Below are 25477 nucleotides of genomic sequence, written 5' to 3'. Positions count from 1 at the left end.
TGGGCTCACTGGGCACATGCCTGAGCTCCCCCCAAAAAAACCACTCAAAAAACACCCCAAACCACCAACCTGCTGCAAAGTTGTGTTTTCTCTTCAATTTCCCAGTTTGGTCACAACCACAGCACACAGAGACAATACTTGCCCTGCAGCCACATCTCTGCTTTGCTCATATTTACAATTATTTAGAGCTCCAGCTCCAGTTTCCAACATTCTCTCTCCTAAACTTCACGACTGCCGGCGCTGGAGGGAATGGGGCTGGTAACGTGATAGGGAGGTTGGCCTGGGACCAGGAGGCTGGAGGCAGAGGGGTGCCCAGGCTGGCGTGTTATCCAAGCCCCTGCAGGAACAAGGTGTCTTTGGCTTGATGTGAGCTGGCAAGAGCAAGAGGAGGGAAGGAGATCCTTCGTCAGCACTTTGCTATGCACGGTGCTCCCTGCTCTCCACTGCCCAGACACATGGACACCACTGCTGTGGTGGCAGGACAGCTGTTCCCAGGGCTGCTCATCCTGGATCCCTTCTCCCCCTCAGGCCTGCAAAATTCCGTGTTCTGTTTCAGCTTTGTTCCAAACACATGCCCAAAAAGCAGAAACCAACACAACATCACTGCTTTTCCCATGCCACGAGGCGAGCAAGGCACACGCAGCAGCACCTGAAGGGTCACCCCATGTGCCAAGTGTCCACTGACAGAGATGGCTCCAACACAATTCTGCTGTATAGAAGAGCTGACAGTCTGTGCCCAGACCCTGCCACAGCCCCTAAACCCTCAGGGAGCTCTGGGGAAGTCTGGGGTTTGCACTGTCCCTTACCCAAGCAGATTCATGGGTTTGCAAACCAACCTAGAAGTAAAGGCTCATTTTTTCTGCTATTTTTCAATAACATTAAATAAGGACAGCAGCATTCCCTGAGACTGCTCAAGGCACCCAGTGCTGTGACTGCAGCACAGTTCCCCCCTGTGAAATGCATCATGTGCCATCACAGAATCCAGTCCAAGATCTTGGGCTGCAAACAGGGATTGGGGTTTGTTTCAATTGTTTTCATGCTGGTTCTCTGCTTTTAACAGATCATTCCTAAGATTGTGCCATTCTGCCACGTGTTCTACACATCATTTCCCATCTCCCAGCTTGGACAAAGCCTTTGAAAAAAGACATTTCACTTCCAGCTTGCCCCTGGCCCTAACACAGCCCCTCTGCAGGCAGAGCCAGGCTCTTCCCAAAGGTTCCCTCTCCCAGGCACCTCATGCCAAGCCCAACATGGTCACTGTGTCATCGAGTGTCAAGTACAAAGCATATGCAGGACAGATGGGTATGAGGTTTATAAGATAATTAAGCATGCTAATGAAGTTCATTTGCATCTAGCTCTTAAATTCCCATAAACTCTGTGAGGCTGGGAAATGAGAAATGCTGCTTGATGTCACAAAGCAGCAGAAGTTTAGTTACCAAAAGCAAAGTAGTGATGAATGAGTGAGAGCCAAAGCTGCTGTGGCCAGGCTGAGCACAGCCCTGCAGGTCCCCCTGGCAGAGCCATGACACACCATGTCCCCCATGCCACTGCAGAGGCCACAGCCATCAATACAAACTGCTGGGGGCTTTGCTGGACTGAAATGACACAGAACCAGAGAGAGCGGGGGGAAATCATTGCTCCAAAGAAAGATTTGACCCAGAGATGAAGTAAAAGCTCTTTAGTGTGAAAAGGAAACTCGGAGGCCGGCATGGGAAGCCAGGTGAGAGCACCCTCTCCATGGGCTGCCCCTGAAGCAGGACCAGGGCAGAGTCCTTTGATGAAATCATGGTGATGGCACAGCAAGGAGAGGCAGGTGGGCATTCCCTGGGTGTTGTCATTATGTTGCAAAGGTTTCATATCGATGTCTCCTTAGTGCAAGAGTTTCATACCTCCTTGATGTTTCTTGTAGACAGCTCCTCTAAGCACTGACTCTTCCTTCTTATCCCAGTAGCCAATTGACCCCAGGCTCCCCCCCAAACCAACCAATCCACTCTTTTATAACATTCTTCTTCTCATTGGCTACAGCTGTGGCCTGTTAAAGTCAGGCCTGCTCCTAATCTTTCATAATTAGCCCAGCTGCAACTCCTTAGGGGTAAGATTACTTTCTATACTACCTTTATTTTCTTATATTCTATCCCCCTACACCTGGGCAGACATGGAGCCCAGGGCTGTGACCCAGACAGAGCTGGAGCAGCCCCAGGAAAATTGGGGAATAGCTTGGATTGGAGATTCCCAAGAAACCCCCAAGAAACCCTCAGGGCAGGAGCTGGCAGATGTGCTCCATACTCACCTCCCAGAGTGCTGGAACTGGGAAGGCACTGGGGTCCTAAAATGTGACCAAGACTGGGCTGGAGGTCACCTGCAAGTTCTCACCTCCACAGGAAAGCTGCAATACCACCTCTGGTTAAGCAAGGAGGGCAAAGGCTGGGCAGTTTCCAGCCACCCACAGGTCACAGACTGGGAGATGGCTCCAGGGGCTGCAGCACCTCTCCATTACCCCCAAGGTGATGGTGGTTCCTCAGAAGTGGAAACCCTGAGAGTGGCACAGCCAGGCAGTGCAGAACCTGGGGCACCCCCACACCAATAACCTGTGGGGTCAGGTACCACTCACCTTCCCAGCACCCAGGGCAATCCTGGAGCCTCCTTCTACCAGAGGAGGAAGAAGCCAGTGGATCCCACAGAGATCCCATTCTGCAGCAGGCCTGAGGTGCAGATCCCTGGCAGCACCTGTAGATGAGGGACATGGAACAGCCTCTGGGCTGGCCCTGCTGCCCCCACTGTCCAGCTGGGCCAAGCACACCACAGCAGCAGGCTGAGCACCCGAGGCTCACTAGGGACAAACACAGCCCAGACTTTCAGGAACTGCTGTGAAACATCTCCCTGAGAGATCTTTGGGCTTTCCTTGTTACACATCCCCACTCAAGTTAACCACACACAGGGTGGGTCTTTCAATGCACCCAACATCGGTGTACGACACGTCCTGACCACGAACCAAAGCACAGAGAGAAAAGAAACTTTAACGTGGGCTTACCCAGGACAAGACAAACTGAAAACAGCAAGACTGGATTAAGTTGAAATACCTTGACCAGATTTATTAAAAAATATCCCTTGGCAGTCCACAATCACCACGATCCACAATCAGAACCTGACTGGACAACATTGGAACAGTTTTCACCTACAACAGAAGGCGAACACCTGGGAACACCCCAGCAAGGCCTACACACCCCTATTGGCATTAAACACTGTGCTGGCACTGAGGAGCTCAGGGCAAACCTTGGCTGTGGTGCCAATTACACCACAGGTGTTACTGTGTGCTCTGATACTTACCTGGTGTGTGGGAAAAAACCAAATGTTCAAAATACGGGGGGAAAGAATCAGTCAGGACCCAGAGAAACTGGATGCTGCTTTAATTCCAGCAGCTCTTGTGCTGCTGCAGCCGAGGGAGAGCAGGGAAAGGGAAGCTGGACAGTGTGGCTGGACACATTCAGGTGCTCTGGCTGCCTGGGGAGAAGGGTTTGCTGCTGCAGGACATAATGGTCGTGGATCATTGGTCATCAACAGGCAGCAGGATCCAGAGGAAACCTTCTGCCATCTGCCAGGTCAAACCCTGACTGGGGAGGGCTCAGGGCCTCATTAGGGCTTCCATTCCCCAGTGAAACCTGATGAACACACAGTGGGATGCTGACAAGATACCTTGAGAGAGGTGGGGGGTGTGGGACAGACAGACAGACACAAGGTTTGTTCTTTGGGCCAGATTCTGGTTTTGGAACTATCAAGGTTGCTCTTCCTGCCCAGCCACTGCCACTCAGCCAGTCCTTGCACTGTGGCCACTCACTCCAGAAAACCTGCCTCATTCCCCTTTCAAGGCAAATTAAAGGGATCTGAATAAGGCACTGGAACTCCAGAGTAAACCATCAATGCTCTCTACCAAACAGAAAAATAACTATTTAAAGCTCATCCCCAGTTTGGGCCAACACAAGCTCCCTGGGGGGAAAAGCTCTGCCCAGCAGTGACCTAAGGTGGTTGCAGAGGTGATGGCTGCACAGCCCCTTCCCAATGCTTCAGGGCTGGATTAAAATGAGGAAAAATCAGGAAGGAGTCTTCTTCTCAGCCTGGGCACTGGGAACAGGAAGGGCATTCACTGCCAACCAACGTATCAAAGTGCAGCACATCTGTGTGACAAATCCTTCCGTGTTTAAGATGCCTCCTAAATATGCACCTAATCAAAAATTAACTTGGTGGCTTCATGATTATCAAAGAAAAATTGCTAAAAGCCAGATCCAAACCAAAGAGCTGAAAAACCTCTTCCAAACCATTCTTCTTCCAGATCACGTGCCAAGGGCTGCGGCTGAAGTGGGGTTGGAGCAAAAATACGAAAGCAAAAACAATTTGGAGTTGACACAGTGTATTGTGAATTACTTCTCAGCTTTTCTACATCTAAGAGAGCATGAAATGATCGGTACAGTGGAGCAGTTTAATACACAATTGATTACAGAGCCGCAGATAATACACGTCGGATCTATTTACACACACAGCTTAATATTTCACACATACAACTGTTTGTTTGCCATCTCGGGTTGTCCACGAAGCATTGGCAGAGTATTTACAGTGAGGCTGCTGCGAGGAAGCCCCGTCCCCCGTGCAGCCCCGGGCGAGGCTGCCCCAGCAGGGGGGTGCTGGGCAGGAGGGAAAGGAACCAGAGATGCCAGGAAAAAATCATGTCCAGCTAACCTGGAGACTTTAAAACACTTAAATTTGCCTTTTAAAATATTTTAACTGGAAACTCTTCTCAATTAATTTTCAATTTGTAATTCAATAATGTTTCAATGGCATTTTCAATTAATGCTTTCTATCCATCTGTATTTCTATCCATCCCCACGTGTGCTTGTGCAAGGACAGGGAGTGCTGGGTCAGTGCTGAGGGGGCTTCTCAAGGAAGCAGGGGATGCTCAGGGGCCTGCGCTGGCTCCCAGGCCCACTCCTTGCCCTTGGCAAACCAAAGCCAACCCTGGTTCCAGCTGATCACTCCAAAAATAATCTCTCTCCAGCTGTTTGTAATCAGGTACCACCACTCTCAATGCCCAGTGATGGCTTTTACAGGGGGATCACTGTGTGGGTGTCACTGAGGGTGGGCAGATCCAACCCCAACCCCAACCCCATCCCCAACCCTCACCCCCAGCCCCAGCCAGGCGTGTCGGACACAGCGCTGATTCCCAGTGCCAGCTGAAATTTGTTCTGTGAGAAAATCAAACCAACAGGCAGGAGGGAAGGTGCATTTCCCAAGGTGTCCATGGCCTGGCTGCATGGAGCAGGCAGCAGCCCAGGAGCAAACCTCCCCAGAGCTTGGGGACAGCTCAGCTGCTGGAGCTGCTGCTGCCCAGACACCTCTATGGGACCCACATGGCAGCTCCTCCCCTGGGGCTGGCTCAGGGGCACACCCAGCTCCTTCCCCCCTTTCCCATCATTTACATCCCTGCCTGGTCCCCCTCAGTGCTGGGAGGACCAAAGGGTGAGAAAGGAGGAATCCAGCCCCTGCCACCAACAAAGACAATGTTTGATGCTAAGTTAAGAATTCTGTTCCATGGAAAGGAGGAGCTTTCCTGAGCAGTTCAACACCTAAAGCTATCCAGCTGGCACTGGGCAGTGAGGTGACTTTCCTGAGAGCACACAGGGGAGCTTGTTTACCTGTTCCTGGGGAACTGGGTGAGGGTGGCCAAGGTCCTTGTCATCTTTGGACACTGCTGCTGCCTCCCTGCAAACCAGAGCCACCTGCCATGGAGCAGGAAAAGTTCCCAAATACTCAGCACGACCTTGGAACTGTGCTTCTTGTCTCAGCAGATGTTGGAGTTGTTAAGGCTCTTGGCTTTAAAGAGTTTATTACTTTGGAAGTTTAAAGCTGTACTTGCAGTAGGGGGTAACAGGGCTCTGTCTCAGCACAGGTATTATGTATCTCTGTATCTCAGCATGGGCTCTGAAACCAGGAGCAATGAAACTGGGGAGAGGGTCACTGCTAACTGTGGGCTCCTGGAACATCTGCTGCTGCCAGTGGGACCATGCCAGTACCTGTGCAGTGGCCAAACACTGGCTGAGGCAGTGACACAGAGCACAGCAGCAGTGCTGCCACCCCCTCCTTTGGACATGATGGAGTGGTACATCCAGCACTGGAAATAAACCCTAAACACAGCTCTGGGCTCACCTGGGAAAGGCAAAGCTTCAGAGTCACTAAAGAGGCATTTCCCCTTGGGCACATCCACAGATGGACCACATGTTATGTGTCCTTCCCTGGCCTGAGCTGCACCTGTCAGCACAAATCCATACAAACCATCTTCAGCTCCAAAGATGGAATGCACCAAGGTAGAAACAAATGAAGACTTGAGTAACTGAGGGAGGAAAATGAGGAAAAACTTGGGAAAGTCACTTTGATTCATCTGAAGGAGGATTTGGTGGCCAAATCAGTGACATGCAAGTGGTGGCACTGGCTTACACCACACATGCAACAATGAGCTGGATGACAAACTGGTCAGAGCATCACCCATGAGAGTAGAAACCTTAACTTGTACCAACTGTTCCCAGTCAGGACCTTCTCTGCAGTTCTTCAATTCAGTGAATGCTGCAATTTCTGGACATTAAAATCCATTACAGGCATGGAGATGCCCCAAGGGCCGGACCCCTCTGCTCTGGAGCCAGGCTGGCAGAGCTGGGGGTGCTCACCTGGAGAGGAGAAGGCTCCAGGGACACCTCAGAGCCCCTGCCAGGGCCTGAAGGGGCTCCAGGAGAACTGGAGAGGGACTGGGGACAAGGGATGGAGGGACAGGACACAGGGAATGGCTCCCACTGCCAGAGGGCAGGGCTGGATGGGATATTGGGAATTGGGAATTGTTCCCTGTGAGGGTGGGCAGGCCCTGGCGCAGGGTGCCCAGAGCAGCCTGGGACAGTGGGAGGTGTCCCTGCCATGGCAGGGGTGGCACTGGATGAACTTAAAGGTCCCTTCCAACCCAAACCTTTCTGGGATTCTGTGCAATTGTTGCAGTGAGCCAGAGAACAGGGAGAGAATGCAGCAAAGCACAGCAAGGCTGGGACAGGAGATGCTGACAGTGGCCTGGGGCCATCCCAGAAGCGTAGAACACCAAGGGCTGCAGCCTCAGACACTGATGTGCAGTGTGGGACAGCTCCTGAGGAGGATGCTGAGCCCCACCCCTGAGCAGGAGCGTGGGCAGACACTGAGCACCTGCCTCCAGCTCCTGGCCAGCCTTGGCCCGGGCAGCTGGGCTAGGGCAGCACATGTTTAGCAGCTACAATAAGGAACAAGGAAAAAAAAAAGCTTTAAATATCTCCCACCAATCTGTTTTGTCCAAAGTAATCTTCTTTTTCCCAAGCCAATATTGACTCCCAAAGGCAAGGAGCAAACAGTTCTGTACGTGCTGTACAGCCCAGCCCCTTATCAGGGCTGAGACAAAAGTTCAGTTCACACCACAAAGACTTGGAAGAGATTTTATACAAAATGTTTGGTTTTTTTTTTTCTACCAGAGCTTTACCACGTGTCTGCAAAGCACCTCAAACCTCCTTCCCATGGCACCCTCAAACTGCACCACCGTCAAAACAAGACATGTTCTACCCATTTTATTTTCTCCTTCAACTTCTACAGAGCCTTTTGTTTCACTTTAAACAAACTCTTAAAATAAGACAATGAGCTCCTGCTGTCTGACTTTCACCAATAAAGCTCTCTGTACAGAGTTCAGGGGGTGGTGTTAATGCAGATTTTAATAAAATCAGCCCATTTTAAGGCTCTCTGGTTCCCCACCCCCAGAAAACAAGAACAGCTTGAGAAGCCAAGGCTCTGCTTCACACCTGAGACACCTTCCTGAACAGCTCTCCTGGACACACAGATCAGCCCCTGAAACCAGCCAGGAGCTCATTCCACATTCCCCTCTCCTTGTCTCCCCAGCTCCAGAGCTGGAACCATGTTACCATATGCAGCCAAAGGACACTGAGTCCCACCCACAGCTCTGAACTGAGACACCTTCACACCATGGCAGCACTCACAGAGCCCCAGGGCCTGCAGGAATTGGTGAGTAATGGTCATTAATTCCAACTTTTTTATAGGATTTTGCAGAATCCCACTGCCACTGCCTGCACAGTTCAGTCTCAGCAATGGCAATTCAATTTTACCCCAAGAAACAAACCAAGGACAGCTACAGCCTGCAGACAGAACTCAAAAGGAGAAAAACATTGGAGCAAATGACTTTGCTGCCCAAATCGATGTTCCACAAGCAGTCAGTCAAGTCTCAGAGTACTCTGAGATTTCAGCTGGCTTTTCACAGCTGCCTGGGCACTGAGATGGCAGTGCCAGGGCCCTGGGTCATCCCTGCACCTCCACCTCGACTGTCCTCACATTCAAATCATTCTGTTCTTACAGCCAAACCACCCCTCTGGCATTTCCAACAACTGCAAAAATCACATCAACAAACAACACCTGCATTTTAAAATTTAATTTTTAAATTTAACTGCAGGGATGTGCCTCTTCTGTATCTTCTGTCACCACCATGAGCAGGAAGCTGCAGCTGTGACCAGGCAGAATGGACCAAGGCATCAAAGCAAACACAATCTCCCCTTTCCTCAGGACACAGGGAGGCACCAGCAGCACCTGGAAGGAGCCCTGAGCTCAGCTCAGAAGCTGCTGTGCAATGAGGAAGACAAAGGTTCCCAAAGGTGAGGAGCAGAGGGCAACAGCCACCTGTGTGTCCCATCCAGATGGAGAGAATGAGAGCACAGCAGGGAAGAAGGCAGAAAACAAATTTTTGAATTTGGCAGAACCTCCCCAAGCCAAGGTGCACATCTGAACAGCCAAAGACATTACAGCCAACCTGAGGCACCCTCAGCCTCTTGAGATGTGATGTGAATTAACTGCTCCCTTGCAACACCTTTTGCTGTATTCAGACTGAAAGCTTTAGAAACAGGTCAGAGTTAGCAATTTTAAAATGCCAGAAACCCTAAAAACTTGGCCTTTTCCTCAGGAGTAAACTCTTATTTAGCTAAAGCTGCTACGGGGACAGGATGCTCCCTTCACTTTTGCTCTGGGTACCTCCTTTATCCAAATACTAATGTTTTTGTGAAAAGCCCTTGGGGAACCCATCCTTTCCTCCCCTCATTTTGTCACTCCTGGGACACAGCAGAAGCTGCAGCCAGATCATGGCACTGTCCCTCTGCTCATGTTACCTCCAGCAAAGGGGAATGGCCCCAAATCCTGGGAAGCAACAGCAAATCCGTCCTTCTTAAAATCCTGATGCCAAAGTTAATCAATGGCAATGCCATTTACCTGGTTCTCACTGAGAAATCTCTCACAGGAGCAGCAGGGAGGAAAAAGCATCTTGGTGTGTCAGCAGCAGATTGAGACCTCACTGCTGACAGTGTTCTGTGCACTCCTTGTCACTCTGCACCCTGGAGCAGGTGCTGCAAGTGGCAGAAGGCAACACAGGCCTCACAAATCCTCAGCAACCTCCCCAGTCCCTTCTCTGGACCCTTTTAAAATCACTGCCATTAAACCACCCTAAAGACTGGAGGCACATCCACACATGGATTGTCCTTGTGGAATAAACCCCTGGGGATCCAGCCAGCCCCCCACATTCCCTGCCAGCACTGCTGGCACCCACAGCACACACATTTAATGGAGTGAACTCTGCCTGTGGCCTCCCACAGCACACGAGTCAGGAACTCTGCAGCACAGCCACACAACACTGCTAGAAACGCCTCCAGAGTCATTTCTGTGTCAGGATAAATCTTCAAAAGCATAAAGGGATGTGTGAAGGTTCAGCTCACACTGGTTTGCAACACAAACAGGTATCTCCTTGCACCTGGAAAACCTCCCCATCCAAACCATCCACTGAGAACTGAACTTCTGGATTTGGTTACTACCCTGCATTGAAGAGATTTAACCCCTGGCAGCCCCAGCTGTGGAATTCTTGCTGCTGTCCTGGCAAGGAGCAAACAGGGCCCCACTGGTCACCCAGCAGGAGCCTGTTCCCAATCCAGTTAAGGCAGAGTACCATCACTGGCAGTTCCCAGAGCAGACAACAGCCCTTGATTTCTGAGTCCACCAGTGCTGCTGTCCTCAGTGCCTTTATTTGCTTAGTGCCAACAAAGAGAGGCCCTGGTGCGTTTGGAGTTTGGTATTTGGATGTTCCCACAAACCCAACAATGACCCCACAGCCCCACACCACAGCAGCACGGGAGCCTGGATAGTTTATGGGCTGGAGGAGAAGGGTTCTGCATCCTGAACAATGAAGGTGGTTGGGTTTGGGGTCTCATTCCAGCACCTTCTCCTTTTGGGCTTAAGCACAGGTTGCCAACGTCTCCTGGTGCAGGGCTGGGGCCGGTGGAGGTTTGGTTATTGTGCAGGTCTCAAGGAGCCAGAGCCTCCTGACTGAGCTCTGCCCTTGCACACTGCTGAGCAGGGAGACAGCAAGGATGGGCAGGGTCTGTAAAACTGGGAGAAAGGAGTGTCAGGGAGAAAGGCTGGAATGACTCCAAGATAAAAACATAACACTGCAAGGCATGTAAACAATTCTGGATCATGTTAGCTCCTTGACTATAGGAAAAGGAATACTGACACACCTTAACTGCACCAAGAACCCTAACAATGGTTTCAAGAACACATTCTTCAGATGCAAGAGGTATTTGCAGAATTACTACCTGAAAGTTGGAAGTACAACCCACTGTGGGGATGGGGAAGTTGTAACCTAGGGAGTAGGAAAACTGGAAAACTCTGCCCTCAAAACCACCTCACATTGCTGCTCATTGGGAACAGCCTCCAAACAGGCAACAGCATCTGTGGCACAGGGATTTGGGGGTGAGGATCCCCATGTTTGTTGTGTGCTGGCAGATTGAGAGAAGAAGATGAATTCTGAGCAGCTTTGCTATCAAATGGAATACTGACATGGATAAACAGCAGCTTTGCAGGACCTGTGCACAGAGTTCAGTTCAACTGAGATCCAGAAATCCCACAGTCACATCTGAGAAAGGCTTCCTGGGCTCCACGCCGACTGTGGAGTGGAGATGGATCTCCACCAGCTGGACAGGAACCTCACAATGGATACATTTATTACCCCAAAATCACATGGGGATGAGAGGAAGAATCAATACATTCTGACTCGAGTTCAGATGGAAACAGCCCCCAGCTTCCATCAGCAGCCAGTGCAGCACCACCTTTCCCCAGCTCTTCCCTGGCTGATCAGCTTGTTTTGGGAATAAAAATCCTTTCGCTTATTTGGTGTCAGAGGGAGTTGGCTGAACCAGAGCAGTTCAATGGTCAATATGATCCCCAGCAGGGCATCAAATGCCAGACAGGGAGGTGGTGGAAGCATGCAGAGGGCAGACTGGCACAGCCCAAGCCCCCAGGCCCAGAGCTCCCTCTGTGCAAGCAGCTCCTGGGCTCCTGCAGGCCTCTGCTCCCAGGGACCTGCACAGAGCTGTCTGCAGGGCTGGGAATGATTGTGCTTCTCAGCTCACTACAAGGACTCTGTTCCCTATTCCTGCTTGCAGCAGCAGGAAGGGAGCATTCCAATTTCCTCCCTGCTGCAAAAGCACAGGGGTGTGTGTGTGACTGTCTGTACGTGTGTGTGTGTGTCTGTGTGTGCATGTGTGTCTGTGTGTGTGTCTGTGTGTGTGTCTGTGTGTGCATGTGTGTGTGCATGTGTGTCTGTGTGTGTGTGTCTGTGTGTGTGTGTGTCTGTGTGTAAAAATCCTGAAAATATTGTGCAGCACCATTGGTTCAGTCCAGAGGGAAGCTGGGATACTCAGCTGTGTTTGGTGGCTTCTGAAGTGTCACCAGCTTGGAACCAAATATTGCCAAAGGTAACATCCTCACAGTGGTTGGTAGTTCAAAGAGGCTCAAACACTGACTTATCACTCCCGTTAAACCCATGAACAATTCATCTCTCCCGGTCCCTTCCACGAAAAGTCCCAAATGAAATTAACAAAACCCCAAAAAACCAAACAGGAATAAAATAAATAAATAAATAAAGGCATTCCCAAAACATTTATTTTGCTTCTCTCTTTGTCTCTCTCCAATCAGCTCAGAGACACCGATGTCACCTACCTTCACCCACTGAGCTGTGCACGGAGCCGGGAGCCCTGAACTGCAGCACTCCCGTGGTCTCTCCTGCTTCTGGAAATCTGTCCCCAGAGCTGGCACTGTCCCAACCCTCCTTCCATTCCCATGGATCAGTAACTCATTGGCTATATGGAAAAGAAGTGTATCCAAAGCACACGATGGCACATGGAGGCTGCAGAAGCATCGGGAAAGGAGAACAGAAGGGCAGCAGCTGCTCCTCCTGCCCTAACTAAAGGCTGAGCCACGGCACAACTCCCCCTCCAGCCCGGCCCAAAGGGTGCCACCCCTCGCCCAGACATTCTTGTGGTGCATTACTGGCACTTTATAGCAGTCTCATATGGTAGATACATGCACATGTCTGTGTGTTACATACAAAAGGTCTGATAACAGTAAAACATTGTTCCGAGAGATATAAAAAACCCAAGGAGTTGCATTAGCCAAAAAAAGTGTTTTGTGAGAAACGACAATAAAAATGATATAACCACAGCTTTTCTTTTCTTTAAAATTAGATAAATACCCAAAGCTATGATTTCACTTGGGGCCTCTGTACCTTGACAGGGAGTCCAATGGAGTATATCTGAAGGCACTTAATATCCTCTACTCAGCTGTAAGATGGTTGCACAGGGAGCTGGGGAGCTTGGGATGTGGTTTGGGGCATGGAGGAGAGAGATGGATGAAAACAAGCCCTGAAGAGCCATGATCCACACAGCCCCAGGTGCCGAAATGAACACAAACGTACAACCCAGGTGTGGAGAAGGTCTCTCTTGGAAAAGAAAACTGCCAATTGCAAAAGTCTGTGTGTTTCTATGGACAGAGCACTTCATGCAACTCTGACAGTTCATCATACACTCTTAGAGATATTTAGCTTTGTCAGTTCATTGACCTCCTCAGTCCCCGTCTCCTCACAGTCATCCTTTTCCACGGCTTTGCCAAACCTGCACCTCTCCTCTGCCTTCGCCGCATCTTTCTGGAGCTTCTTGGCAGAAGGAAGGATGTCCTTGGCTTCTGAGCTATCTGTGCCATGGGCTATCTTATCAGAATTCTGTACAGAAGGCACCAGGTTGGCAATCTCATCCGTCGGAGACCGCCCAATGCTGCCATCCACTTGAACCCGAATGTCTGGAGATATGGACAACTGGTGGTGCGGCACGATGCCGTTGTCCATGCACTTGGGGTAAAGGTAGGTCTTCATCTGCCCCTTCCCCTTCACATTGACCGTCCCCCTGTAGTCAAAGTCATACCCCATCTTGCTGAGGATGCGGTAGCTCTCCTCACTCACCTGGATGCGGCACTCGACGCCGGTGGTGTCCATCCTGCTGGCGATGTTCACAGTGTCCCCCCAGATGTCATAGAGCAGCTTGGTGGTGCCGATGACCCCGGCCGTGAGGGGGCCGTGGTTGAAGCCGATGCGCAGTTTGAAGTTAAACCACAGCATGTTGTTGTTGAAGTCATCCACCACCCGCATCATTTCTTTGGCAAATTCAAAAAGGGTCTGCAGGTGCCCGTGGGGATGGCTGCTGTCCTGGCACTGCGAGGTGTTCAGCCCCGACGCCGCCATGTAGGTGGCCCCGATGGTTTTGATCTTCTCGATGCTGCTGTAGTGGGGTTGGCTCAGCAGCTCGTCGAAGTCCCCGATGAGCTCGTTCAGGACCCGGTAACACTCCTTGCCGCCCTCGTAGTTCTCCTCGTAGAACTCGCTGAAGTTCACGATGCTGGCAAAGATCACCCCGCCGCTGTCGTGGTTTTTGGAATAGCTCTGGGACACCTTCAGCTGCTCGGCCACGTGGTAGGGGATGATGTTCCTCAGCAGCCAGTCAGCCTGATCCCTCATGCTCTGGATCTTGGTGCGGTGCAGGTCGGCCTCCACGTCGCCGTGGTAGTGCAGCCGGTAACTGACCTCGAACTCGCGGTTCAGGAACCAGACCAGCAGGAGCAGCAGGAAGGACACCAGAACCACCTCCTGGCCGATGAGCTCCGCCGGCCGCCGCGCGTCACTCGGAGCCGAGCTGTTGCACGGGCTCCTTCTGGAGCTGCACAGGGGGGAGAACACACAGGGGCATTTTAACTTAGGGCATTGCCATCCCTGCCCCACAGCTAAAAATGCTGGATTAGAAATGCTAGATTATAAAATATCCATTGAGAACTTCATCTGTTCGGCTAAGGAAACGGCAAAGAATTAATTTAATTCTTAAACTTACCAAGTACTTCCATAAACCCACCTAGTATTTCTTTATCATCATGTTCAGTGGCACGGCCCAATCCTGTTTTAAGGACTTCACCAAGGAAACTGTTATTATTATATCCAAATATGTAACTAAAAACACTGTATGTAAAGATGTACCTGTGTGTGTGTGTTTAGGTATCTGAGTGCACTGAATGTCTATACGTGGGGGTGTCTCTGAATTTTTGTGGAATTTATCTGGTTTTGTATTTTTTATTACCTCCAATATTCAGAACCAGCTGCTTTACACTCCTGTGCCTTTCCCCTGTGTCCTAACCAAGGACCAGGAACCTTTGCCATGTGCCTTTAATGCTACACAAGAAGGGTTTGGGAGAAGATAACCCTGTAAAAGACACATCGTGGAGAACCCCATGGCAGGGGGTTGGAACTTCATGAGCTTTAAGGTCCTTCTGACCCAGCCCAGTCTGGGGTTCTACGAACTGCATGGAAGTGGGGAACATGGCTGTGCTGACATCTTTTCTACGATAAAACCACTTCAGCTTTTCATGGCGGAGACAGAAAGTTTCTCCAAGTGCCAAGATTACATAAAATAATCAAGAATTCCTGTCTGCCATAGATTGGGAGCAATATTTCAGATCCTTTCGGCAATTCACTGCCTGCCTGCGCAGATTATGAGGCGCTGATGGAGCATCTGCCAGTGCCAAACCACCCTGAACGAGGAGACATCTGCACTCTCCAATCTCAACTTTCTGCAGAGATGCAAAGGCACAAATTGAATCTGAGCAGGCCCCACCTATGCACTCCCAGAAGCGAAGGCTGAGCGCAGACAGCTTGGCATGCAGTCATTTCTGCAGGGATCCAACTGCATTTTTGGATAAAATTATGCCAAAGCTTCAGATCTGATATGAGCAGATACGCGCTGAAGTTTTTCACGTTAAGAGAAGGTTTGAAAAGGGAGAGCATCACATCAGCCTTGCTCCTGGAGAGCAAGACAGGAATCCACACTCAGCACCTGCCTGCACTTCTCTGGGAAGGCAGGAAGGGATTAAAACTCAGCACAACTGGAGCAACAGCTCAAGAAGAGAAGGCTGAATTTGTTACTGTAACATATGAGAACATTCCTGAGTTAATTTTGTTGCTTCATGTCCATGGGGGACAGGCTTCCACTTTGGATATATTTCAGAACTGAACTTTATTACAGGCACAGTTTTTTTTTCTGAGTTTCATTCTCAAATACTTGATTGACAGGAAAGTGTGATGAAACAAAACCACAGCACAGCTGTGAGACAGATGAACGTGCCCCATATCCAAAAACATTTCTCTGTGCCATAGTCTTTGTATCTGTTCCATTTTTTACAGAAATCCTATGGGGAAAAAAGTTTCTGGTGAGTGAAATATTTACAATACAGAGAGTGCAGGTTGAATTTCAGATGAAAGATAGGACAGATTACATTGAAAATTACTTCTTTTGTTTTCTACCATAAATATACTTCTCCCAGGAGAAGTGAAGGTGTATTCATTTATTCCCTCTTCACAAGGGGACCATGAAAGGAGCTGGCCCAATTCAAAGTAGAGCCCCACCATCAGGTTCCTTTAATTGCTGTGCACTCCTTCCTCCCTGATTCTCAACAGAACCTCTGGTATGAACCTGTTTATTTCCTCCCGCGAAAGACAAGTCAGAGACAAAGACAAAGATGTGGTTTAGTGGTGGCTTTAGCTGGGTTAATGGTTGGACTTGTTGGTCCCTTTTATTCTGTGATTCTCTGATCTTGGAGGTCTTTTCCAGCCTAAATGATTCCATAATTAATGACTAGAAGGGAACAACTCCTGCAATACAATCCCTGCTAATCCCTCTATTTTGGAGGTGACAAAATGCCCTCCCCCAGCTTGATGGGCTTATAAAACAAAATGATGTGGGTAAGAGAAAAGATCTTGGAAAATAAGAAGAGGTGGGGGAAAGTGAGGAAGGAATCTGGATTAAGGAGCACAATTCAAGTTCTTCTCTGAGTTCATTATTTCACACACCTTGTGGGCAGAGACCTGTTACTGACTCTGTTACTGCTCTGAGAGTTTGATCCAGATAATCCCCTCTAACATCAGACATTCCTGCCACAGGGATTTATTTAAGCCATTAAGGGCTTTTTATTTACAGGTTGCTGTACAAAACACTCTCAAAGCACTTTAACTCCTCTGCAGTGAATGAGTTGAGCACCACAAACGTTCTGTGAGGAGCAGGGGAAGGCAGGATCTGCCTTTGGGGAAGGAGCTGCTGCCTCCCACTCCCCATTCCTGGAGCTGCCCATGAGCTGCTCAGCGTGGCCTGACCTCGTGGGCTCCAGCCCTGAGATCTGCAAGGGCAGGGAGGGACTCAGTGTGCCCTGACCTCCTTCCATGAATGGGGAATGGGGTGGGATCCCTCCTCCACAGCAGGAAATTTTATCCCATTGTGCATCAGTATGGAAAGCTCTGATTCCAGCCTGAAGGAGAGAGCAACTGCATCACCCTCATCTGGAATTCCAGCCTGAGATGTTGCAGTGACCAGGGTACAGGACCTACAGGGCTGGAAATCACCTAAATCACCTCCTCCAGGCAGCAGCCATGACCTGGAGTCACCCTCTGGAAGGAAAAGAAGAAAAACTCTCCCACACCTCCTACAGAAAAAATCAATCCCCCATTGCCCAATCTTTCTCAATTCTACTTTTTATGAGGTGCTGCAGCAGAAAACTGATTTTAAAAATCATTCCAATTGAGATCTTGAGCTGACAATGTTTCTTTAACTCAAACTGGTGAAATGCTGCCTGGCACAGCCCCCTCACTATTAACTTGGCACCTCCATCCAGGCTGTGAACATGGAACAAGTGAGACTCCAGAGATAGAATCTCCTTTGGCTTGATCACAAATCATCAAGATAATGGCTTTCCACTTACAGAACTTTCTGGAAAGCCAGTTTGCTCCTGAGCCAGTAACCCCTGTTTGGATATCTTGCTATATTGAAAGAGGATGCCTCTGCCTGCTAAATCTGAGAGAGGAATGCAATGGAGGAAAGGTGTGGAAAAGGGGATCAGAGTGCTGCTGTCCATGAAAAACCTGCAGTGGGTGCCTACAAACCCTTCCCTGCACCCAGGTGACTGCAGCCTCCCCTCAAGTGACCAACTGCTGCTTCCCCCTGAGCAGCCACACTGGGAAGTGGCACATCCCACCTGCTCTGAGGTGAGGAAGGAATGAAAAGGAGAAATGTTTCCTGCTTCAAAGACAAAGTTCATGCTTGTATCCTTTGGGCTGAAGAACTGGGCTGCCTGGAAAACAAGGGAAACTCCACATTTTTATTTACAGACAGTCCAGAGGTGAACTCTGTGCTAAGGCTTCATTACCTTTACTACTGTCTCTCTTCCCAGGCAACATTAATATTATCTCTATTCTTGATCAAGGAAAGGGAACAACCTCATTACAGGCAACACACAACCTTGTCTAGCCCTCTTAGAACATGGGAAAACGTCAGTGCTGAGTGGGGTAAGCAAGGAACCTGATTTATGTAATTGTGGCAGAAAGCTGCAGCAAAAAAAATTGTTAGGCTAAGAGAGTTTCACCTTTTGTTAGTCCATCACCAGAAAAAAGAGGAAATTCTGTACTCTAGAAATGTGGTATTCAATAATATACAGCGTAAGAACCCTAAAGAAAGAAGCCAAATTCTGTTTAATGGCAGGAACAGAATAGGATTAACTCCCAGCTCTCTCTTTTAACTTCCAATGTTTGTTCATGTCCAGGGTTGGGCAGGGTCAGGCCAGGAGAGCTGGACTGAAGGGCAGTGCTGAGCAGAATCAGCACATGGGTCTCTTCCTCAGCTGAAGGAGAACAGACAACACTCTAATAAAAAGTGAAAAATGAAGTTTAGGAATGTTTAACAGGTGACATTTTCTGGTCACTGCCTTACTTGGCCTTTAGATCACAAACCAGGCCTTGCAAAGGAGGGAAAGCCTCACTCCACAGCTGCTCACCAGACACCTCCATGGTCTGGTCCTCAGCAACTCTCACCTCCCCCTGCCATCAGTCAGAAGTTATGTGTTTATGGAAGAAAAATATCTGCAGGAAAACAGTGCTTGACAGGTGATCTTTGCACAGATTTCTGTCACTGAGGGGAAGACTCAGTTGTCAAAGGTTTAAGGCAGGATGAATTATTGATCAGTGATTAGCAGCTGGCCAGGAGCCTGCTGAGGAAGAGGTTTGGAATTCTGAGGAGCACAAAAGCTTCACACACCACAAACAAGGATCCAAACTAAGGCTGATCCTGAGACACTACTGGAGTGATCAGCACACTGATGTTTACCAAAAGAAAAAACAAAAAACCAAAAGGCCCCTCTATTCTTTTGGCTTTAGATTTCCATTCTGGATTCAATGAACTGGAATTCTGTTACAAAAAAGAACTTTCATTAATCAAAACCAGGAAAAAGGAAAATCCATGTAAGAAAAGCCAGAGCCCCCCAAACCCCAACACTGCAGCAAGTGCTGAGTCCTTGGTGAAGAAATACTCAAAGCAACCCTGTTCTCATCCCTTTGTACCAAACCCCATGTGCTTCCTAAACTACCACAGCGTTTGTGGAGATGAGAGTTATTAGACAGGAATTTTGTTCTGACAACAAAACAACATGCTCCTGAAACCCCTTTTAGAGGCATTACCAAAGTCACAGATCCACAGTTCAGTCAAACCCAGCGTGGCCCAAATATTCCCCCCAAATTTGCAATGAGCAAACCCAGACTTGTCTAATTCCAAAGGCCAGTAAAAACACTTAAATGGTATTGCAAAAACTTGTAATAAACCCATGAGAAACTCAACATTGAAATCACCAGAGTGAATCTTTAACACACTTACTTTAAGGGGCCATTAATTACCCAGGAAGGGATTTTTGTTTGCTTTGAAAGGCTCCAGGCTAAAATTTCCTTTGCTCTCTGTTTTATGGCTCCCTGCCCTGCCCAGGGAAGGTGACAGCCAGGCCCAGACTGTCACATCCCAGCCTGGGAAGGCAGCTGGCTGCACATCCACAGGAAGCTCCTCTACCCCAGGGAATTCTCACCTGCCCAGCTGGGAGAGCATCCCACTCCCACTGCTTCTGAATGGTGCAAATCAGCCAAGAAAATCAAAGAAACAGCTCGTGGTGGACACATAATGCTCTAAAAACTGCTGCTACTGGAAAAACAGATGCTGTTTTAAACAGTTCCCCCATAGTTCTATTTCCTAGAAATCCAATTTAAGGAGAAAATATCATCACACAACTCTGTGAGTGCAGCACCAGCCCTGATGAGTTTTGGTCACACCCAAGTAATCTGTAAAGGAAATTACAGGAGAAGCTTAAACACAACTTGCTGAATCAATTTGTTGGATTCCCAGGTTATTACTGTGGATGCAAAGTTTTGCTCCATGTAATTCACTGAAAATGTTTCTATCCCTAAATATAAAGATGGTAATTTTACAGAAAGCTTACCTAAAGTTCTGTGCCAAATCTAGATGAGGAGCTTCCATGGAGCTGAAATGAGAAAAGCACTGATTTCAGAGGGAAAGTTAAAGCAATGAACAAACCATCCTGCAGCATTCCAGACAGAGTTTTCTACTTCCCTATTGCACAGACCAAGAACTGCACTGCAGACCTGATAGCAGCACACAAACTTTGTCTGAACATGACTTATCTGCTTGGGAGAGGGAACCAGACAGAGCTGCAAACCCCTGAAAAGGGAAATTGGAACTCTGTAATGCCTGGAACAAGTAATTGTTAAACAATCCCATCTTACCTGGAAATAGGGAAAAGCAATCCCAGAGCTCTAAGACTCCATTATGCTTTCATCTTATGTGAGCACACAGCACAAATATTTTAAAAATAAAACACAAAGAGACAAACCCCAACATCTCCAAACAAAAACCAAACCAAAACAAAACAAAAACCCAACCAAAACCAACAAAACAAACAAACAAACCAACCAAACCATCCAAAACCAAAAAACCTGCCAAATCCCCAAAACCCTAACAAACACAGAACCTATTTCTTAGGATGTCATTAGAGAAAATAAGTAATTCAAACACTTTGCTTATTTATTTGAATTATAATTTCTATACTGCAATCAAGTAGCAAGAGAGTATCAAACTCTCAGGATTAGTTATAACTGGAAAAGGAAGTAAAAGTGCAGAATGGATCTGCTGTGGTGCAGACAGGGCTGCAACTGCCACCATGACAAAAATATTATCAGAATCATGGTAAGAGACAAACAAAAAGATGATTATTAACAAACTGAAGTAATGGGTTTCACTGACTAAACCTGTGTGACTTTTGTTCAGAATAAATTCTATCAATCACCTTTTCAGACCTGCAGTTGAACAGCTCCAGTATTTAAAATATTTATTTTTGAGGGATGAAATAACAACATATTCCATGATTTCTGAACCTTGCCCATTAATGGTCACTGCTGTTCAGACCACAGGTGGAAATAAGAGAATTATTAAGAGAATGGGGTTTCTTACCATTCACAGAGCCCCTTTAGCACTCAGCAAGAGTGCTGATGCTGTGACCTGACACAACAACAAGGTCTCCCCCTCTCACCTTTGGAAGAGTCAATAATAAAGCTAAAATACAGGGAAAATCCCCGGTTTTGGGTCTTTCTCTCTGCACAAAGTCTCAACCCAGAGCTTGTCCAGGAGTGCATCCATGGCCCCTTCACCAGGCTCTGCCAGGAGCCCCCAGGAGCCCCAGAACTCCTGCTGGGGAATCAGGGAAGAGCAAGCAGGGAACCAAGAAATGGCATTGAGGGTCTGCTCTCCACTAATTCCCCTGGAAAACCAAACCTGGCTTGAGTTTGGAGCCAGAGGGGTTGGGCTCTGCTCCCCAGGAACAAGTGACAGCACTAGAGGAACAGCCTCAGGTTGTGCCAGGGGAGGTTTGGATGGATATCAGGGAAAAAATGTCTTAAGCAAAAGCCCTGGCACAGCTGCCCAGGGCAGTGTTGGAGTTCTCATCCCTGGGGGATTTAAAAGTCCTGTGGATGTGGCACTTGGGCACATGGGGCAGCGTGGCCTTGGCAGGGCTGGGGGACAGCTGGATTTGATGGTCTCAGGGTTTTTCCAAACTCAAGGATTCTGTGATTCCATGGCACTCAGTGAAGCTAAGCCACTGAAAGCACCAGTGCCACAAAGGGAAAAACCACAGGGAGAAATCTTTGGGGCTGGGAGAGGGTCACTCAGTGCTGGGGACAGATGGGGGATCCTGAACCCAATGGGACAAAACCATGAGGAGACCAGGGAGGCTTCAGAACCAAACACTGCTTTTCTGCACTGCAGCTGGAGAGAACTCGCCTGCCCTCCTTGTCCAAGTCCTCTGCAGAGAGACAAGAAAGGGATTTTTCTGTAGTCAGTATGATTTAGAAATAATTTGTCAATTGACTCCAGCTCCAGGATATTTTCTTCCCAGGACTTTCTCCCTTCAACCTCAACAGCCACCTCAAATCACAGATGTGAACAGGTGTAAGAGGTGACTTTTATTCTCCCTTTTTTAAAATATAAATTTGATCAAGATTAAAAGAGACCACTGAAGACACTTAAAGAGGCAATTAAAGCTAAATACTCACTAAAATATGTATCTGCAAACTCGTTTTGGTTTGTTTGGGTTTTTTTTTTCATGTTTTTCACCTTTTGATTCAGCAGGTCTCTGAAGGAGAAGAACTGAGTGATTGAGGAGAAGACCTTGCTAAGTCCATCCCAAGGGAGGGTCTTAAGCCACTGAGAAGTGTAAGTTGATTATAAAATTTTGCCAATAGGAGTAGAAGGCTGGAAGGACCTTGACTCTCCTGGCAAGAAAACAGGAGAAGAATACTGCAAACAAGTTCTCCTTGTAGGAAATCATTTATCAGAGGAAAACTGGAAAAATTTAAGGTCATTGCACAGAAACTGCATTATCTTGATTCCTCTGGTTACAGTTCTGCAGAGTCCTCTGAAAAGGCAGGAAACTGAGAATGGAACTGGCTATTAGATCCCATCAAACCTAAGCACCTGCCTTCCACACTGGAAAATGCATTGAGAAAGGAGGTGGAAGAAGAATATGTGGATACTAAGGGCAAAAATAAATCCAGAGGGGTGTTGGAGGGCAGTTGGGCTCTCTGGCATCACCAAATACCTGGGAAATTCCTTAATAAAACAGATTTTCAAACTAATGGTGAAAGGCAATTCTGTGGGTCTGTAACTGTATCCTAGAAACACATCAGGAAGCACAGAGTGTCACACAGAAGAGGCACCCCTGAAATCCTTCAAAAAATAAATAAATAATGAAGAAATAAAATCATTAAGGTTGAGATGCTGGAGAAAGTCATAGCAGACAGAAAATCCTGTGCACCAGCCCCTAGTTTCCCTGGGAGGAGCTGAGCTGAGCTCCCCTGCAGGCACGAGTGAGGCTCACCTGGAGGGGCACAAGGAGACGTAGAGCAGGATGAGCAGCACTGCTCCCACCACCGTTGCCAGCAGGGATCTCATCCAGGAGCTGAGCTGGCAGAAGTTACAGTACTGCACAATGGTGATGAGAATGGCACAACACATGAACATGGTGTACTGCAACAGAGAGAGAGAGGGGGGTTAGCAGCTGCCCAGGCCCTGCCACACAGCCACGATGGAGAATTCATCCTGGGTGATGGGCACAGGGAGTGAGCCCATGTGGAGATGGACATCTTCTCTTCCAGCAGCAAGAAAACCTTTAGCACTGGTGCTTTGTCACTGTTTTCCCTGGATGGAGGTTTTTATCACACACAGGTTTTTTATTATTTCAGCAATGTGCAGAGCCTCCAGCTTACCTTGGTCAAAGCTCAGTGCCTCTTCTCATTCACAAAAAGGGAAAAAAAGAAGGTGAAAATTTGTGGTAACCTTTATCTCCACTGCTGGGGTTAGATCCTGCCTGCTTTAAACTCAATATTGAAATTCCATTGCATTGGAAATGCAGAGTGCAACTTCACCCACCTGCATGCTTTTAGAAACATCCTCAGAGAAGTCCCCACAGTGCCCTGTAACAGCTGAGTCCAGGGAAGGAAGGATCTGCCTCGGTGACAAAAGGCAGCTTCAGTCACTGCCAAAGGACAAGCTCACATTTTCTGTTCCAAATGCCTCATCTCAAAACCCCTTTCCCTGTCCACAGCCTGACTGGATAAAGGAAAGCCAGGGCAGGATGGATGCACTGCCCAGAGCACCTTCACTTCCCCAGTACAATCTCACAGTGCTCAAAACTCTCAAGTGTGCCAATGATGTGCCAATTTTGGTTTCCCAAGAATATTAATGACCATCCAAGCTAAACCAGAGACTCCACATTTGGATTAAGGAGTTCTGGTCTAGCTTTATGCTGTTTTACAGCATGAAATGATCATTCTCTCCCCTTCTCTCTCCCTTTAGGTGTCCTGTGCAGCTGAAGTGCAGACTCTGCAGCCTGGCAGTCCTGTGGCATAACAAACAAGCATGTGATTGAGAGCAGACACAGAGTATGGGAAAAATCCTTACATAATTCACCATTTTTAAACCACAAACAACAATTGTTGGTTTTTTTAATGACTTAAAAAACGGATAAAGGAATTTCAGAAGTGTGCATGAAAAACTCATAACTTAAACTTACTTTTTTCCCCCCATTTCAGGTCTCCTAAAGTGGCAGGGCACTGGTTCTCACTCCAAGTGATGCCCCAGCAGGAAGCCAGCCTATAGAGGGTCAGGATGTGCTGGAATTTACTATGGATGCATGGCTTTGGAAAGTTTTTTTTTCATGGTTGTTTTTGTTAATTTTCATTTTATAATCATTTTATATCCAGGGAAGGTATAAAATGCTATGAATAAAAAAAAAAAAACTTTGCAAAACCATGTCATAGTAAAGGAGGAGACTTACCTGACCCTCTATAGATTGACTCCATTTCCTAGAGCTCCATGAGTGTGGAAACACTGAGCACAAGCTGAGCTGGGACATCTCTTGGAGAGTGAGCCAACAGCCCCATGACTCTGGAGCACCTGCAAGGGGAAAGAAAGCAAAGTTCATTCTCAGTTTGGTGATGAAAATCATCATTTTACTGCTGTTGCCTGAAGTGTTTTGACTCAACCTGACCTGTATTGAGAACACACTCATAAAGTGGTTCTGATATTATCTGAAACATCTGGAGAGATGATCAAGGATGGTGATGAACGGCATGGTATCAAAATCAATGGACAGATTTGAGAGGTTTGAAGGTTTTCAGCTCCCTTCCCTTGAGGAAAACATTCCTATGGTTAGTTTACTGATTATCATGGAGGGGAAAGGCCATCATTAGACTGAATGAACAAACAAATCAATTTACAGCTAAAAATTTCTTCCCTAAAGCTCCAAAAGGTAGAAGCTGCAGAATGATCTTAAGCATGGGATGGAACAGAATGTCAACCACACCCTGCTGTGACTGCGACAACCACGGGATGTGTGTTTAAATCAGCAAGGACCAAAAAATGTGTGGTCACATGTTCCCATGGAACACACAGCCCCCAGGAGCCAGGAATAAGCTGTGATAGGAAGAGTGAAGAGGATCTGGTCATTACCTACACCCAGGGCCCTGAAACAGCAAAGCCTTGTGAAACAGAATTCCCTGAAGATCCTGCAAAGGAAGGATTGCACACTGTGTTGCCTAAGAGAAACCTGCAGAGAAACAATCTTTCATCTCCAGCTTGAGGCCATTTTGTTCACAGTTTTTAAGCCTTGATTTTATGCTACAGTTGGCTTTTAAATTAAACTGTTCTCCCCCCTCCTCACTGTTGCCCACGGCTGGAACAAGAGGCGCCTTCCAACCCAAACCATTCTGTGATTCTATGAATGTTTAACCCTTTGTTCTCCCCTTCTGAGTGCTTTTAGTAACAGAGATACCAAATGGATCTCATGTCTGGGTTAAACATGCCAATTTCTTTCCCTTCCTTTTCAGAAGGCAGTTATGGCATTCCTTTAACCATTCCCACAGCCCCTGCAATGGCCATTCCTAGGTACCAAGTGTTCTCTCTTTTGAGTTCCTTCATCTCCCCCTGCAAAGCCAAAACACCCCCCACTAATCCTGTTCCCATTGTTGAGGTTCACTGATACAGCTTCTCTGACTCCAAATCCAGCCCAGGACAATAATCCTGTGATAAACCACTTGCATTATCTCAAAAAAAATTCCTGCAGAAGTGCTTGGTCT

General features: G+C 48.0%; 1 protein-coding gene across 1 annotated transcript in view; it reads right to left on the bottom strand.

The window, feature by feature from the left end:
- Positions 1-12014: 12014 nt before the first annotated feature.
- The window catches only part of ADCY9 (adenylate cyclase 9), a gene marked incomplete at its 5' end in the record, with an annotated part of 83064 nt that continues 69601 nt past the window's right edge, over positions 12015-25477 (bottom strand). The window contains 3 exons of the mRNA XM_005425270.2: positions 12015-14138; positions 19768-19809; positions 22720-22868. Coding sequence (XP_005425327.1) covers positions 12950-14138; positions 19768-19809; positions 22720-22868 — 1380 coding nt within the window. The remainder of the gene's footprint in view (positions 14139-19767; positions 19810-22719; positions 22869-25477) is intronic.

Source organism: Geospiza fortis, unplaced genomic scaffold (genome assembly GCF_000277835.1).
Source record: "Geospiza fortis unplaced genomic scaffold, GeoFor_1.0 scaffold114, whole genome shotgun sequence".
Taxonomy (NCBI): domain Eukaryota; kingdom Metazoa; phylum Chordata; class Aves; order Passeriformes; family Thraupidae; genus Geospiza; species Geospiza fortis.
The sequence above is the reverse complement of the archived record's forward strand: the minus strand, read 5'-3'. Positions and strand labels throughout refer to the sequence as shown.